Below are 12,486 nucleotides of genomic sequence, written 5' to 3'. Positions count from 1 at the left end.
GCTGCTAACCGGTAAGCAATAGTGAACATTCCTAGGCTAACGGCTTGCTCCCCGGAAGTGCAACTTGGTCTGTGAAGTTGAGGTAGGCCTTTTCCCGTAATATCACAGTTGTGGCGACGGCCCTTACTTGAGTTGGAAATCACGTTTCTTTCACACGGGATGACGAATACAGTAACGTTTTCTGCCTTAAAAAAATGTGATCATACTAAGCGGTCATAGCAAAAATTCATGATGTGGTGAGGTATTTTTTATATAGATTTAATACAATGAGAATCAGGACTTTGAACTTATGACGTGCTCAGCTGGAAAACGTGTTAATGAGAAAGGCACTAACGAGTTTTCACTGTACAGTATATATTTTTTTTTTTTCATTAGTAAGTTTGTAACTATCGGAAGCTTAGTTTATTACTGTTATTGTGCAGGATATTAATATTTTTTTTTGAATTAAATTCATTGCAGGTATCCATGCTATTGTAAAAAATGGCAACAAGTTGAGTTACATTATATACAATTTGAACACCGGGCGTGCTGAACAGGACAGCCCATTTCCCTCAGATACAAGTTCCTTCCTGGGATTGGAACCTCACAACATCAGTCTGATAAGTGCTGGAGAGGTAAGTTTTAACAGAGCTTTATTTTGTTTTGAAATGTCTAGTACGGTCAATTCTCTTCCGTAGGATAAGGGATAAATTCTTATGTGTTTGTGTAATTTACGAAACCTCCTTTTCAAGCATATTTATTTGATGCGAGTGTTTTATCCGTCGCCTTTATGTATCGTGTTTCCTGCTCGCCACAGCAGTGTGTGCGCTTTATACACCTGGGGATTCGGGGCCGCAATCGTCCTGCATACAAGAGAGGCTAGCTCGAGCTAGCGACTTAGTTAATTGGGACGAAATAATGAGTTTATTTTGTTGTTTGCCCGCTGTTAACATCGTTTCTATGCATAGTTTTGTCGGATTTGTAGGCCACATGTTTTTTCCTTGCATTTCTATGCTTTCTCCCTGTGTCAAATTCGCATGTTTATAGTGTGTGGGACGTATTGAATTGTTTTGTATGTGGTAGTTTCACGTATTTAAGTGCATAATTTTAATGAGTTGAATTTTTTAAACGGGGTTGTGTCGGTGACAGTTTCTGGAATTTTCTTTTCTCTTTATGGCCAAAAAATATAACAAACGTTATCTCCAAGTATCCAGAGATACCTATAAATTTCCGTTCATTTTACCGTCTGTTAAAGGAAACTACCGTATTTTTATAATCAACCCCATAAAGCAACCAGGTCAGTAATAGAAAGAACAGTTGGGGTTGTGTAAAGACGGTTCTCTTGTCTCGCTGTGGAGCTACCTCGTGTTTTTTTAGAATTGGCTTTACGTCGCACCGACACAGATAAGTCTTATGCCGACAGTGGGATAGGAAATGCCTTGGCGTGGGAAGGAAGCTGCCATGTCTTTATTTAAGGTACAGCACCAGCATTTGCCTGGTGTGGAAATGGTAAACCACAGAAAATCATCATCTGGATTGCCGACAGCGACCCACTATCTCCCGTATTCAAGCTCACAGCTGCATGCCTTAAACACATGGCCAACACGCCCGGTACGATTTAGATAGATAGATAGATAGATAGATAGATAAGAAATGGGTGAGCCCTGTTTTCGCAGGGCTTCACACGTAGGTCTATGAAGACCCTTTGTGCCCCTTAAACGGGTTTGCCTAGTCCAGCCCTAGTGCTCCTATAAAGGATACCAGTGTCCGGATTTTGGCATTCCTGATGTCCTCCAGGCTCACAAAATGTGAGCCCAGGTATCGATGTCTAGTGCTTGCAAAAGCCTCGCACTGACATAACACATGTGCGGAGGTCTCCTCCTCCTTACCGCATCTTCTACACATCGGATCCTGGGTGATTTTCATGATGTGTAGGTGTCTCTGTAAGGTATTGTGGCCTGTTAACAGTCCAACTATTATTCTCATTCTGGTCCTATTCAAATTCATTAGGACCTTTTTATAGCTTTGACTAGGCCCTTTGATAAGTTCACGTGCCTGTCTTGCTATGGTTAACCTCTTCCAAATATCTAGGTGAGACTGGTTTATCCATTGGGATATTGCCAGTCTCACACTTCGGAGTGACTCCCAGGAAGGGCTCTGGTCCTATGAAGGAATCCATTGAGCCCTGTTTCGCTAGTTTGTCAGCTTCTTCATTTCCACTGATACCTGTGTGCCCAGGAACCCATAATAGGGTAACTGAGCTAAGCTCACACAGCTGATCTAACATCCTTTGGCATTCCCATACCAGTTTTGATGTTGTTTTAACTGAACATAGTGCTTTTAGCGCTGCCTGGCTATCACTACAAATAGTGATATGTCTTCTGTGTCCAGGCATATTCCATATATTTACAGCACAGGCTAGTATTGCGTATACTTCAGCCTGGAAAACAGTAGCATATTTACCCATAGGAAGGGAGACCCTTGTCTTAGGCCCCCAGACCCCGGCGCCTGTGCCCGTCTCCGTCCGCGAGCCATCTGTGTACCACGTACAGCCCTCAGACTTAAGACGGGCCCCAGCGTCCGCGGCCCACTCCTCCCTTGTGGGTATCACCACTGTAAATTTATAATTCAAATTAAAGCTAGGCTTCATCAGATCCCCGATCATCATTGTCATAGGGCAAGTCTGGTGAAGCCTTGTAAGAATAGAGGCATGACCTCTATTCGGGTTTTTGAAGGACCATCCTCCGAGTGACCAAAGGCGATAGGCACTCATTCCCGCTATTACCTTAACATATAAATGTAATGGGGGAAAACCTAGGATGGCCTCCATTGCACATAATGGTGTAGTATCCAGTGCCCCTGTTATTCCTAGACACGCAAGTCTTTGGACACTGTTTAACTTGGTGCTCACAGTTTTACTCTCTGAGCCTGGCCACCAAACTATAGATGCATAGGTGATCGTGGGCCGTACAATGGAGATATAGAGCCACTGGACCACCTTAGGTCTTAGGCCCCAAGTCTTCCCGACGGCCCTGCGACAGGCCCACATAATCTTGCGAGCCTTATCCACCTTATGATCTATGTGTTTCTTCCAACTCAGTCTTGCCTCAAGGATTACCCCTAGGTACTTAACCGAAGTTGTCTTAACTAATTTTTTTCCTAAATAGGAAAGGCTCTGACAGTCCGTCTAGCCTCCTCCTCTTGGTAAATACCACAAGCTCCGTCTTATCGGGATTAACCGACAAGTCTGTCTCGTGGCACCATCTTTCCACCCTACGTAGAGAGCTCTGTACGAGTTCGGAAACCGTACTGGGGAAATTTCCTACCGCCATCAGGCTTATGTCGTCTGCATAGCCTTGGGCGTATATTCCTCCAACATTTAACCTGGTAAGTAGTTCATCCACTACCAGACACCATAATGTTGGTGATAATACTCCTCCCTGTGGACACCCCCCGTCTATATTAGCTCTCAACATTACAGCGTTGAGGGTAAACAGAACTTGACGGCCCTGCAGTGAGGCCATAATCCATTTTATGAGCATGCTGCTCACTCCTCTTCTCTCTAGACTACGTTCTATGGAGCCCAAAGATGTATAGTTAAAGGCCCCTTCTATATCTAGGAATACAACCATGGCAAGTTGTTGTTGATCCAAGGCACTCTCCAGCCTAGAAACCAGCTGGTGCAGTGCCGTCTCAACCGACTTCCCTGGTTGATTTGCATGTTGGTGAGAATGCAGGGGAAAGTCTCTTAATACTTTCTCCCTGATATGTCTATCCACCAGTCTTTCCAAAGTCTTAAGTAGAAAAGACGTTAGACTAATGGGTCTATAATCCTTAGGTCTAGTATATGAAGACCTTCCGGGTTTAGGTATAAATACCACCTTCGCCTGACGCCACAAGGAGTACACGTACCCCATAGTGAGACAGGCTCTAAAAATTCTAACCAGGTATGGTATAAGGACCTCCCCTGCCTCCTGAAGAAGCGCCGGGAAGATCCCATCCACACCTGGGCTTTTGTAAGGGGCAAAGGATTCTAATGCCCACTTAACCCTTCTTGGGGTGACAATCTCTGCGGCTTCCCTCCAGCCACTTTTATCGGGTCTGAAGGATCCGCTCGATTCTACCTCACAATTCGTGATTACCGAACCTGGAAAGTGGGCATCAAGCAGTAAGCTCAGGGTCTCCCCCTCTGTGGATGTGTATCCACCAGAAGGAGTCTCCAGTGAGCCCAGCCTTGCCCTTCTATCCAAGGTTAAAATTTTATGAAGCCTTGCCGCTTCATGTTGACTTTCAATGGAGTCACAAAATTGTCTCCAAGATTTCCTAGAAGCCTTTTTGACTTCTGACTTGTACCTTCTTTGTGATTCTTTGTAAGAATCTAGGCTTTCTTGATCCTGAAGTTCCCTGTATTTATTCCAGAGCCTTCGTGTATTTCTCCTCAGGTGTTCAAGATAACTATTCCACTTGAAGCTTCCTGTTACTCTCTTTGCCTTAACAATAGGGCAGTTTAATTCATAAGAGGTAATCAGTGTCTGTGTGAGAAAACTCACACTGAGCTCCAGCTCCTCTTTTTTTTAATTATGTTTGAGGGTCCTCCCTCCAGTCCCCTCCTCACGTCCTCCCTAAAAGATATCCAATCGGTTCTTCTAGGGTTTCTGTAAGACGGGATCTCGATGGAGCCCTCTATATAAAACACAATGTGTCTATGATCTGACAAGGAAGGCTCCAAAGAGACCTTCCAGTCTTTAAATTCCTGCACGATTCCCATGGAACCCAGGGTAAGATCTATGATCCCTTCGCTCCTGTTATTAATGAAGGTAGGGGTATCACCAATATTCATGATCTCAAGATCAGTTGTACATAGAAATTCTATGAAGTGCTCTCCCCTTCGGTTTGTATTTTTGCTTCCCCAAATGCTATGATGAGCATTGGCATCGCATCCTACTATGAGGTTTAATCCTTGTTTCCTACAGTATATCACCAGTCTCTTGAACTCCTCCGGCGGGGGTGGAGATTCAGAGTCTCCTGGGAAATAGGCAGAACAGACAACCAAGTCTCTTGGCTGTCCGCCCTCTTCATATCTCATTAGGACTGCTACCAGGTCTCTACTAATGAAACCCGGTATAGCCCAAGCGTTATGATCCTTAACTAGTATACATGCTCTAGGCTTCTCCTCTGCTATTCTGAATAGCGTGAAACCTGCACATTTTAGTCCCATGATATGCCCCTGTCTAAGCCGGGTTCCTGTATCAGGGCGACCGAAAACCCGCCTTTCTGGATACTTCTATTAAGTACCCTAGAGGCCGCTATACAATGTTGTATATTTGCTTGTATGAAAGTAATCATTCTTTACTTTCATAGAATACTTTACCTTATGCGGTCTCCGGAACTTGCAGCTCCGTCTCCCGCGATGGATCCTGGGGCTTGGCTGGCCCCGGTTCCTGTCCGGGCTCCAGCTCTTTGCCCCTGCTGGTCTTGATTTTATCTGTGGTGGGGTTGGTCCTTTGCTTGTCATGCTTGCCCTCCACCAAGGTGAAGATAGCCACATGCACCCCGCAGAAGATCTTCTTCCCCACCACTTTCTCCACATCCCTGGAGTCCATGCTGACCACAAGGCGGACACTTCTCTTCTCCTCCTTGCGGTCGTAGACCCTCCAGCTGGTGGGATTTAAGCCATGGTTCTGGTGTGCCATTCTTCCCAAAAGGACATTATTGTCCTTTGGTTGTCCTGGTATCCAGACCATGACTCTCTTGTAGGAAAGGAGTTTGTCCATGCCCACAATTGTGAGCCTGGCTCCTTCCCACGGTTGTATACCTGCAACAAGACTAGAAAGCCATGCTACAGTTTCGTTGTTCTCTGCTATGATGACGGCCGCACCCCTCGACAGATAGCAGTCCAGGAACTGAGGCTTAATGGGCCCCTGCTCCGGAAGCCCGTCTATCAGATTGGTGATAGCCTCTTCCACAGCTTCCACCTGTTCCTCGGATAGCTACTGGTCAGGATATCCCACAGGTACTATGGCCATCCTGATCCCAGCTTTGGCTATCCTGGCGTACTCCACCTTGGGTCTCTTGCGGGTCTGCCGGTCTTCTTCTGGGGTTGCCCCCGACAGAAGTCGTTTCCCCGCTGGCATCTTAGTGGGTGGGGTCCTCTGTGCCCTAGAAGCAGAGCCCTTTTCAGGGTCCCGCCTCTTGTGCCCATTGGATCCCTCCACTGTTGTCGCTGTTGTGATAGTAGAAGTCCCCTCAGCCCCAGGAGTCAGGCCCTCTTTGGCCTGCTCCCGGGCCTTTAAGGCCTTCTTGTATCTCCTCTTTTCAGCGCCAGAGCACTGTTTCTTCTTCTTCTTCTTCTTCTTCTTCTTCTTCTTCTTCTTCTGGACCTGTAGATTGCCCACCTCTTGAGTGAGCCCTCTGTCGAAGATGAGCTATCCGAGGGTATCTCCGAAGAGTCCCCCTCGGTCGTTGTTGTAGTGTTTCTCTCGGAGGCCCCAGAAGAGCTCTCCAGTTTATGGATGGCTACCGTATTCGTACAAATCCCACGAGTAGCTAGGGAAATATATGTCCGCCCAGGCAGAGCCCCGCATACCTGGCTAAGGCTACTTACTTCAAGAGGGCGCCAAGTATCTCGAAGGCTCCGTCCAAGACACATCTCCCATGTGCCATGCACCCCATCGGCACGGGTCGCGTTACACCTTAGGGTTGGGCGGTGCTTTAGCTTCCTCCTCCTTGTATGCCGAACGGTTACCCAATAGGGCTCCATTCGGCATCGCAAGAAAGGAGCTACTAGTCCCCCTCACCACGAAGAGGATCTTCAATTGAAGAGGGTAACCAAGGTTAGCCCCCTACAATTGTAGAAGCACACACGAGGGGGCTGGTACGATTTAAACTAGGGCATCGTTGTCCTCCTTGGAAGAATTAGAATGGTCCTTTTTCTGCTTCATTTTAGTCATTTTTCTTTCTTTCTTTCTTTCTTTCGCTCTGCACACTGAGTACGAAGAAAGAGAGATTCACACTGCTCAACGCGACTCGCGATACTCAGCTGTTTCTGCATTGTTGCCAAGCGCTCACATATGAACTGGGATCAAAAAAGAACTTTGGTTAGTTGATCTTTGATCATTGTTACACAACACGACACCGGTCTGATCTTAGATCATTTTCTGAACATAGATTAAAACTGATCTCCAGTCAATGATGGTTATACAATTGGCCCTTAGAATTGTATCCAATTTCAACCTCAGCAAATATAATTTTTCAAATATGTAGAAATCATGGGGTCAGGGAAAAAGCCCTTTAACCCCCAAAACTGTACCATATGCATATATCTTAACCTTAGATATTTTTTAGAATAGTGGCATTCATGTTTATTTTAATAGCATTCTTGTTTAATTTTAATTTTAGTAGTATTTATTCTGTACAGTCGCTGTTAAGCAGGTTCTTCAACAGCTGAAGATAACCTACTTACAGTCGAAACCAGTACTGTCCTTTTATGTAAATAATATTGACACTATGTAAAATAAAGTATTGATTAGGTGGAGAACTCATCCTTTATACTTATGTCCATGAACTAGGTGGCAGGACTGTGCTTAGCAACACACTGTTTGGTTTAGTCACAGTGACACAATGGATGGTGATTGTAAACAAAGAGTGAGCATTAAATTAAGTTTTGCGTTAAGCTCGGGAAAACCCCTAATGAAATGTAGACAATGATTAGACAAGCATATGGAGGCGATGTATGTTAAGAAGTCTTGAGTGGTAGAAAAGGTTTCAGGTTCCCAGAACTGCCCGCCTGTCTGCAGCACATTCCAATGCAAATGTGGAGCGTGTAAGGCAGTTATTGTAAAAAGAGCGTCGTGTAACTGTGCATGCGATATCAGAAGAGCTTCATTTGAATTGTGACGTGTGTCATAGGATATTGCGTGACGATTTAGGGAAATGGAACGCAAATTCGTCCCGCACATGTTAATAGACGACCAGAAAGAGGAAAGACGAAGAATTTCTGCGGAACTACTTGTTAGTCAGACATCATCCCACATTTCCAACAAAGATTATTGCTGGGGATGAAAGTTGGTGTTACTGGTTTGACCCCCACACGAAGCACTGAAATATGCAAAAAGATGGAATCCTGGATCGCCAGTGAACCAAACTCTTTACATTAAAGTCTTCAAACGTTTACAACAAGAAATTTGATGTGGTTGCCCTGATTTGTGGCAGTCGCAGGACTGATTCTTACTACACGACAATGAAAGATCTCATGCTGTTTTATCTGTTACCGAGTATCTGGCCAGACATTTCTGTCACTGTCTTCCCACATCCACCATATTCACCTGACCTCTCACCTTGCGATTTTTTTTTTCTTGTTTCCATGCGTTAAATTGCGAATAAGAGGAAAGCCTCATCAGGATATTTCAGACATCCATCGGACTGTGACACACGATCTTACAAGCATTGCAGTTGTTTCCCAGCTTGCTCTCAAGACCTCCAGAAACGCTGGCAATTGTCTATAGATAGCCAAGGGACTACTTTGACAGGAGTTAAGATCATTACTGGGTAAGTGCTACTTTTCTATTTTTTACGGCCTCAGTCCTGAAACTTTTTGACATAGGTTGTAATATACTGTACTCCCTGTGGGTAGGGGGCACAGATGAAGAATACACCCAGAGTATCCCCTGTCTGTTCGTAAAAGGCAACTGAAAGGGGCAACCAAGGGATTATGTGTTTTGAACCATGAGATTACCTGTGATTAGTACCATCACATGAGAAACACCATGGGTCAGCTGTGCTTGTGATTAATACCACTATGTGAGGTATACTGTAGGTCTATGATTAGTATCATCATGGAAGGATCACTATGGGTCTACAGTATCCGTGATTAATACCACTATGTATGGATCACCATTGGTTTACGTCACCTGGAATAAGTGCCTTGTATGAACACCACAGGTCTGGGTATTGCCTGTGATTAGTACCACTTTTTTTTTTAAATACAAGTTGCTTTATGTCGCACCGGCACAGGGTAACGATGTGACAGGAAAGGGCTAGAAGTGAGAAGGATGCAGCCATGGCCTTAATTAAGGTGCAGCCCCATCATTGGCCTGTTGTGGAAATGAGAAACCACAGAAAAACAATCTTCAGGGCTGCTGACAGTAGGGTTTGAACCCTCTATCTCTTGAATACTGGATACTGGCCTCACTTAAGCGACTGCAGTTATCAAGTTCTGTATTAGTACCACTACGTGAGGAACACCCTGGGTCTGCGTTACCGTTGATTAGTGAGAAACACCATGAGTTTGCGTTACAGTTCATAAGTATTGTTCATCGTTGTCTTTTTGAATTCTTGTCAGTGGATGGATTTTGTAATGATTTCAACTCTCATTATTGTGAGTTGGATCCACTGATTATTTTAAATACATATTCATTCATTCTTCATCATGTTTTGAATTTCAGTCAGTGGATGAATTTTAGAATTTTATTTGTCATTACTTTTCGCGTCTCATCTCATACCGTTAGAGGCAGATGACTTATATGTTGAGCCCCTTTAACCCGCAAGCATCGTCATCATACCGTTAGAAGCTGATTTCCTAGATGTTAGGCCCCATTGTATAAGCATCATCATTGAAATATAATATAAAAACTTGCCTTTTTCTCAATTCACCCTGAGATCAAAAAGTAACAAAAAGAAATTACCTTGAGCTGTCTGTTGAACATGTGTTATTTCCCTCGCCATTATGTGTTGTATGTTTGCACCTTCACATGATAAGAGTACTCTTTAGTTTTCACGGTTGCCTGTATTTAGTCCAGTAAATTTTCATTTCATTGTTTCAGGCAAATGAGAGTGTGTTACTTTTACGAGATGGGAACAGCACCATCTACCCTCTCGCCAAGGATTGTGTGGATAGCATCAGAGATCCCCACTGGTTGGACTTGCCACCTGTTCGTTCTGTGGGAGCTGGAACTCACGCTCTTAGTAGTGTAACCTCTGGTTCCAACCTGAAGAACCAGGTAGCTCTCCTGGTGCTAGCTGTAGAGACGCAGCTTCTTATGCCCCGCATACTACGATGTGATCTTGAGGGTGTGAAACAAGTTTTGGCTACACTGGAGTTGGATAACAGTGAGTACATTCATAGTTTTACCTTCAGTATGATTATTTTACAGTTGACTTGTTAGCCTTCTGCATTAAGAAAATTAAAACATATCATTACGAGTATGAGGGGTCGAGTTTAGATGCTACCAGTCTTTATCGATACTTAGTACTTACCTAGTAGTTTTGCAAGTAATCGCAATACCTTAAAACCAAAGATACTTTTCCTTATAAATTATCTTCATTCTCTTGTACTGCTTGTGAAAGCACAAAATTATTAAATCTTTCACTATTATTCCATTTTAAGTTTAGGTAATGTTTAGAGATTTCACAATCACCACCACTTATTGAAAATATCACTATTCAAAGAAGTGTGAGACTGTTTTATCCTCACTAAATTATGCTCTGAAGCCATTTTTTCGATTTACTCTTGAAGAAGTCTATGTGTAATCAAAATAACAGGAAGCAAATGCCATCTGTTACGCAGCTCTCACAGTGATACTTGGTGACAATTTAGAGACCTTCAGTTAATTTTGAACGGTGTCTGTGACTAATACCGTGGTTTCGTATTGACTGAATAAAGTAATTATTCCTTTAAATGGGATGTTACATTCCAGTGAAAGAGTGTCTCCCATTTCAAGTACCTTGGCTATCACAAGAAAGGATTCAGATATAGAAATCACAACCAAAATCGCCATTGCAAGAAACATTTCTGAAATTCAGATATTCTGTAATCAACTGTGACCTCAGATTTGAAACTTTTGAGACGACATGAAGTGTTGTGTGTGGAAAGATGGATGCTAAAACTACGTCAATAAACCGATTTCAGTCCTTTTGAAATCTACATGTATTGAAGGAGGTTGATGATCCACAGGAGGAAGTACTCTGTTGTACCAGAAAATCGTTCAAAGTCTTAAATATCGCAAAACACGTGAAAACGACATGTTCTGGTCACATCTTCTGAAATGACTAATTCAGCTTGATACAACTGATCATGGACAACAAGATAGAAACGTGGGCGTGGGTGTAAAACCTCCAACTGAAGCTGCATCCATAATACAGCAACTTTTAATATGTTACTCCACGACGCCAACCTTCTGTGAGGGAACAGTGCTAGAAGAAGAAGAACCAACTTCTCCATTGTAAATATTGGAAAGGAACAAACAGGTATCAAATTAAGTCTTACACAGAGAAAAAGGACACACATGACAAAGGCAAGGGCTGGTCATTGTGTGAAGAGAGCGCAACATATTGAGGACACAAGGCCGAACAGTAAAACGCAAAAGAACGAGGACAGTCTCCACATCTTCATACACCGCCTCGTTGGGGGCTGAGAAGAGATGGATGTAGAAGAACTGGGATTGATAATAATAATAATAATAATTTCGTGTGGCTATTTCTAGCCGAGTGCAGCCCTTGTAAGGCAGACCCTCCGATGAGGGTGGGCGGCATCTGCCATTTGTAGGTAACTGCGTGTTACTGTGGTGGAGGATAGTGTTATGTGTGGTATGTGAGTTGCAGGGATGTTGGGGACAGCACAAACACCCAGCCCCCGGGCCACTGGAATTAACCAATTAAGGTTAAAATCCCCGACCTGGCCGGGAATCGAACCCGGGACCCTCTGAACCGAAGGCCAGTACGCTGACCATTCAGCCAACGAGTCGGACACTGGGATTGATAAGCGGGTAGCATATATATTTGTAGATGGAAGTGTTTGAAGATGTGGAGATTGTCATTTTGTGTTTTCATGTTTGTCCTCTTTCTGTTGCTCTCTCTCCCCACTCTGACGTGACTTTGTGTTTGTCCTGTTACTTGTTCCTTTCTTGTTCCCAGTCATTCGACCGGGTTAGGAATGGTTTGAATGAAGCCGCACCTAATGGTGAGGATAGGAACTGTGTCTGCTGCCAAAGTCTCTCACTCCTCTGGCGCAATGATTAATGACTGACAGAAGATATAAATGGTATTGGAGAATGTTGCTGAAATGAAAGATGATGGGGAAAACCGGAGTGCCCACAGAAAAGCCTGTCCCGCCTCCGCTTGATCCAGCGCAAATCTCACATGCAATAGCAAGGATTTGAACTATGGAACACAGCGGTGAAAGGCCGGTGCGCTGCAGGCTGAGCCACAGAAGCTCTCCTGACTCAAACATATTAAGCATAAAACTGTTCAGTGAAATCATTCTAAAGGAATCTTTGATTATTGTTGATGAAATTTATGAGATGGGTAATTTCTTCACTGTTACGTGATTTCACGCTTATTTTCTGCTAGAGTTTTCTTATAAGCAGTTAAAATGGATCAGGGGTGAACCTGCTTGTGATCTCAAGTTCACAGATACAGTCCCAGCCAAGGTATGGGATTTTTGTCAAGTGGGTAAAAAGCTTGACATTCTCTGTACTAAGGGCACGTTTGACTTTTGGTGGCGTGCTTTGC

The 12,486-nt window shown here is 43.9% G+C and overlaps 1 protein-coding gene across 4 annotated transcripts in view; it reads left to right on the top strand.

Annotated features, from left to right (window-relative positions):
- The window catches only part of hyd (E3 ubiquitin-protein ligase hyd), a 544,651-nt gene that overhangs the window by 170,343 nt on the left and 361,822 nt on the right, over window positions 1-12,486 (top strand). For all 4 annotated transcript variants that reach the window (XM_067158035.2, XM_067158036.2, XM_067158034.2 and 1 more), the window contains exons 13-14: window positions 460-614; window positions 9,801-10,086. In XM_067158035.2, coding sequence (XP_067014136.2) covers window positions 460-614; window positions 9,801-10,086 — 441 coding nt within the window. The remainder of the gene's footprint in view (window positions 1-459; window positions 615-9,800; window positions 10,087-12,486) is intronic.

This window comes from Anabrus simplex, chromosome 14 (assembly GCF_040414725.1).
Source record: "Anabrus simplex isolate iqAnaSimp1 chromosome 14, ASM4041472v1, whole genome shotgun sequence".
Taxonomy (NCBI): domain Eukaryota; kingdom Metazoa; phylum Arthropoda; class Insecta; order Orthoptera; family Tettigoniidae; genus Anabrus; species Anabrus simplex.
Note: the sequence above shows the minus strand (reverse complement) of the source record. Positions and strands in the feature narration are given on the sequence as shown.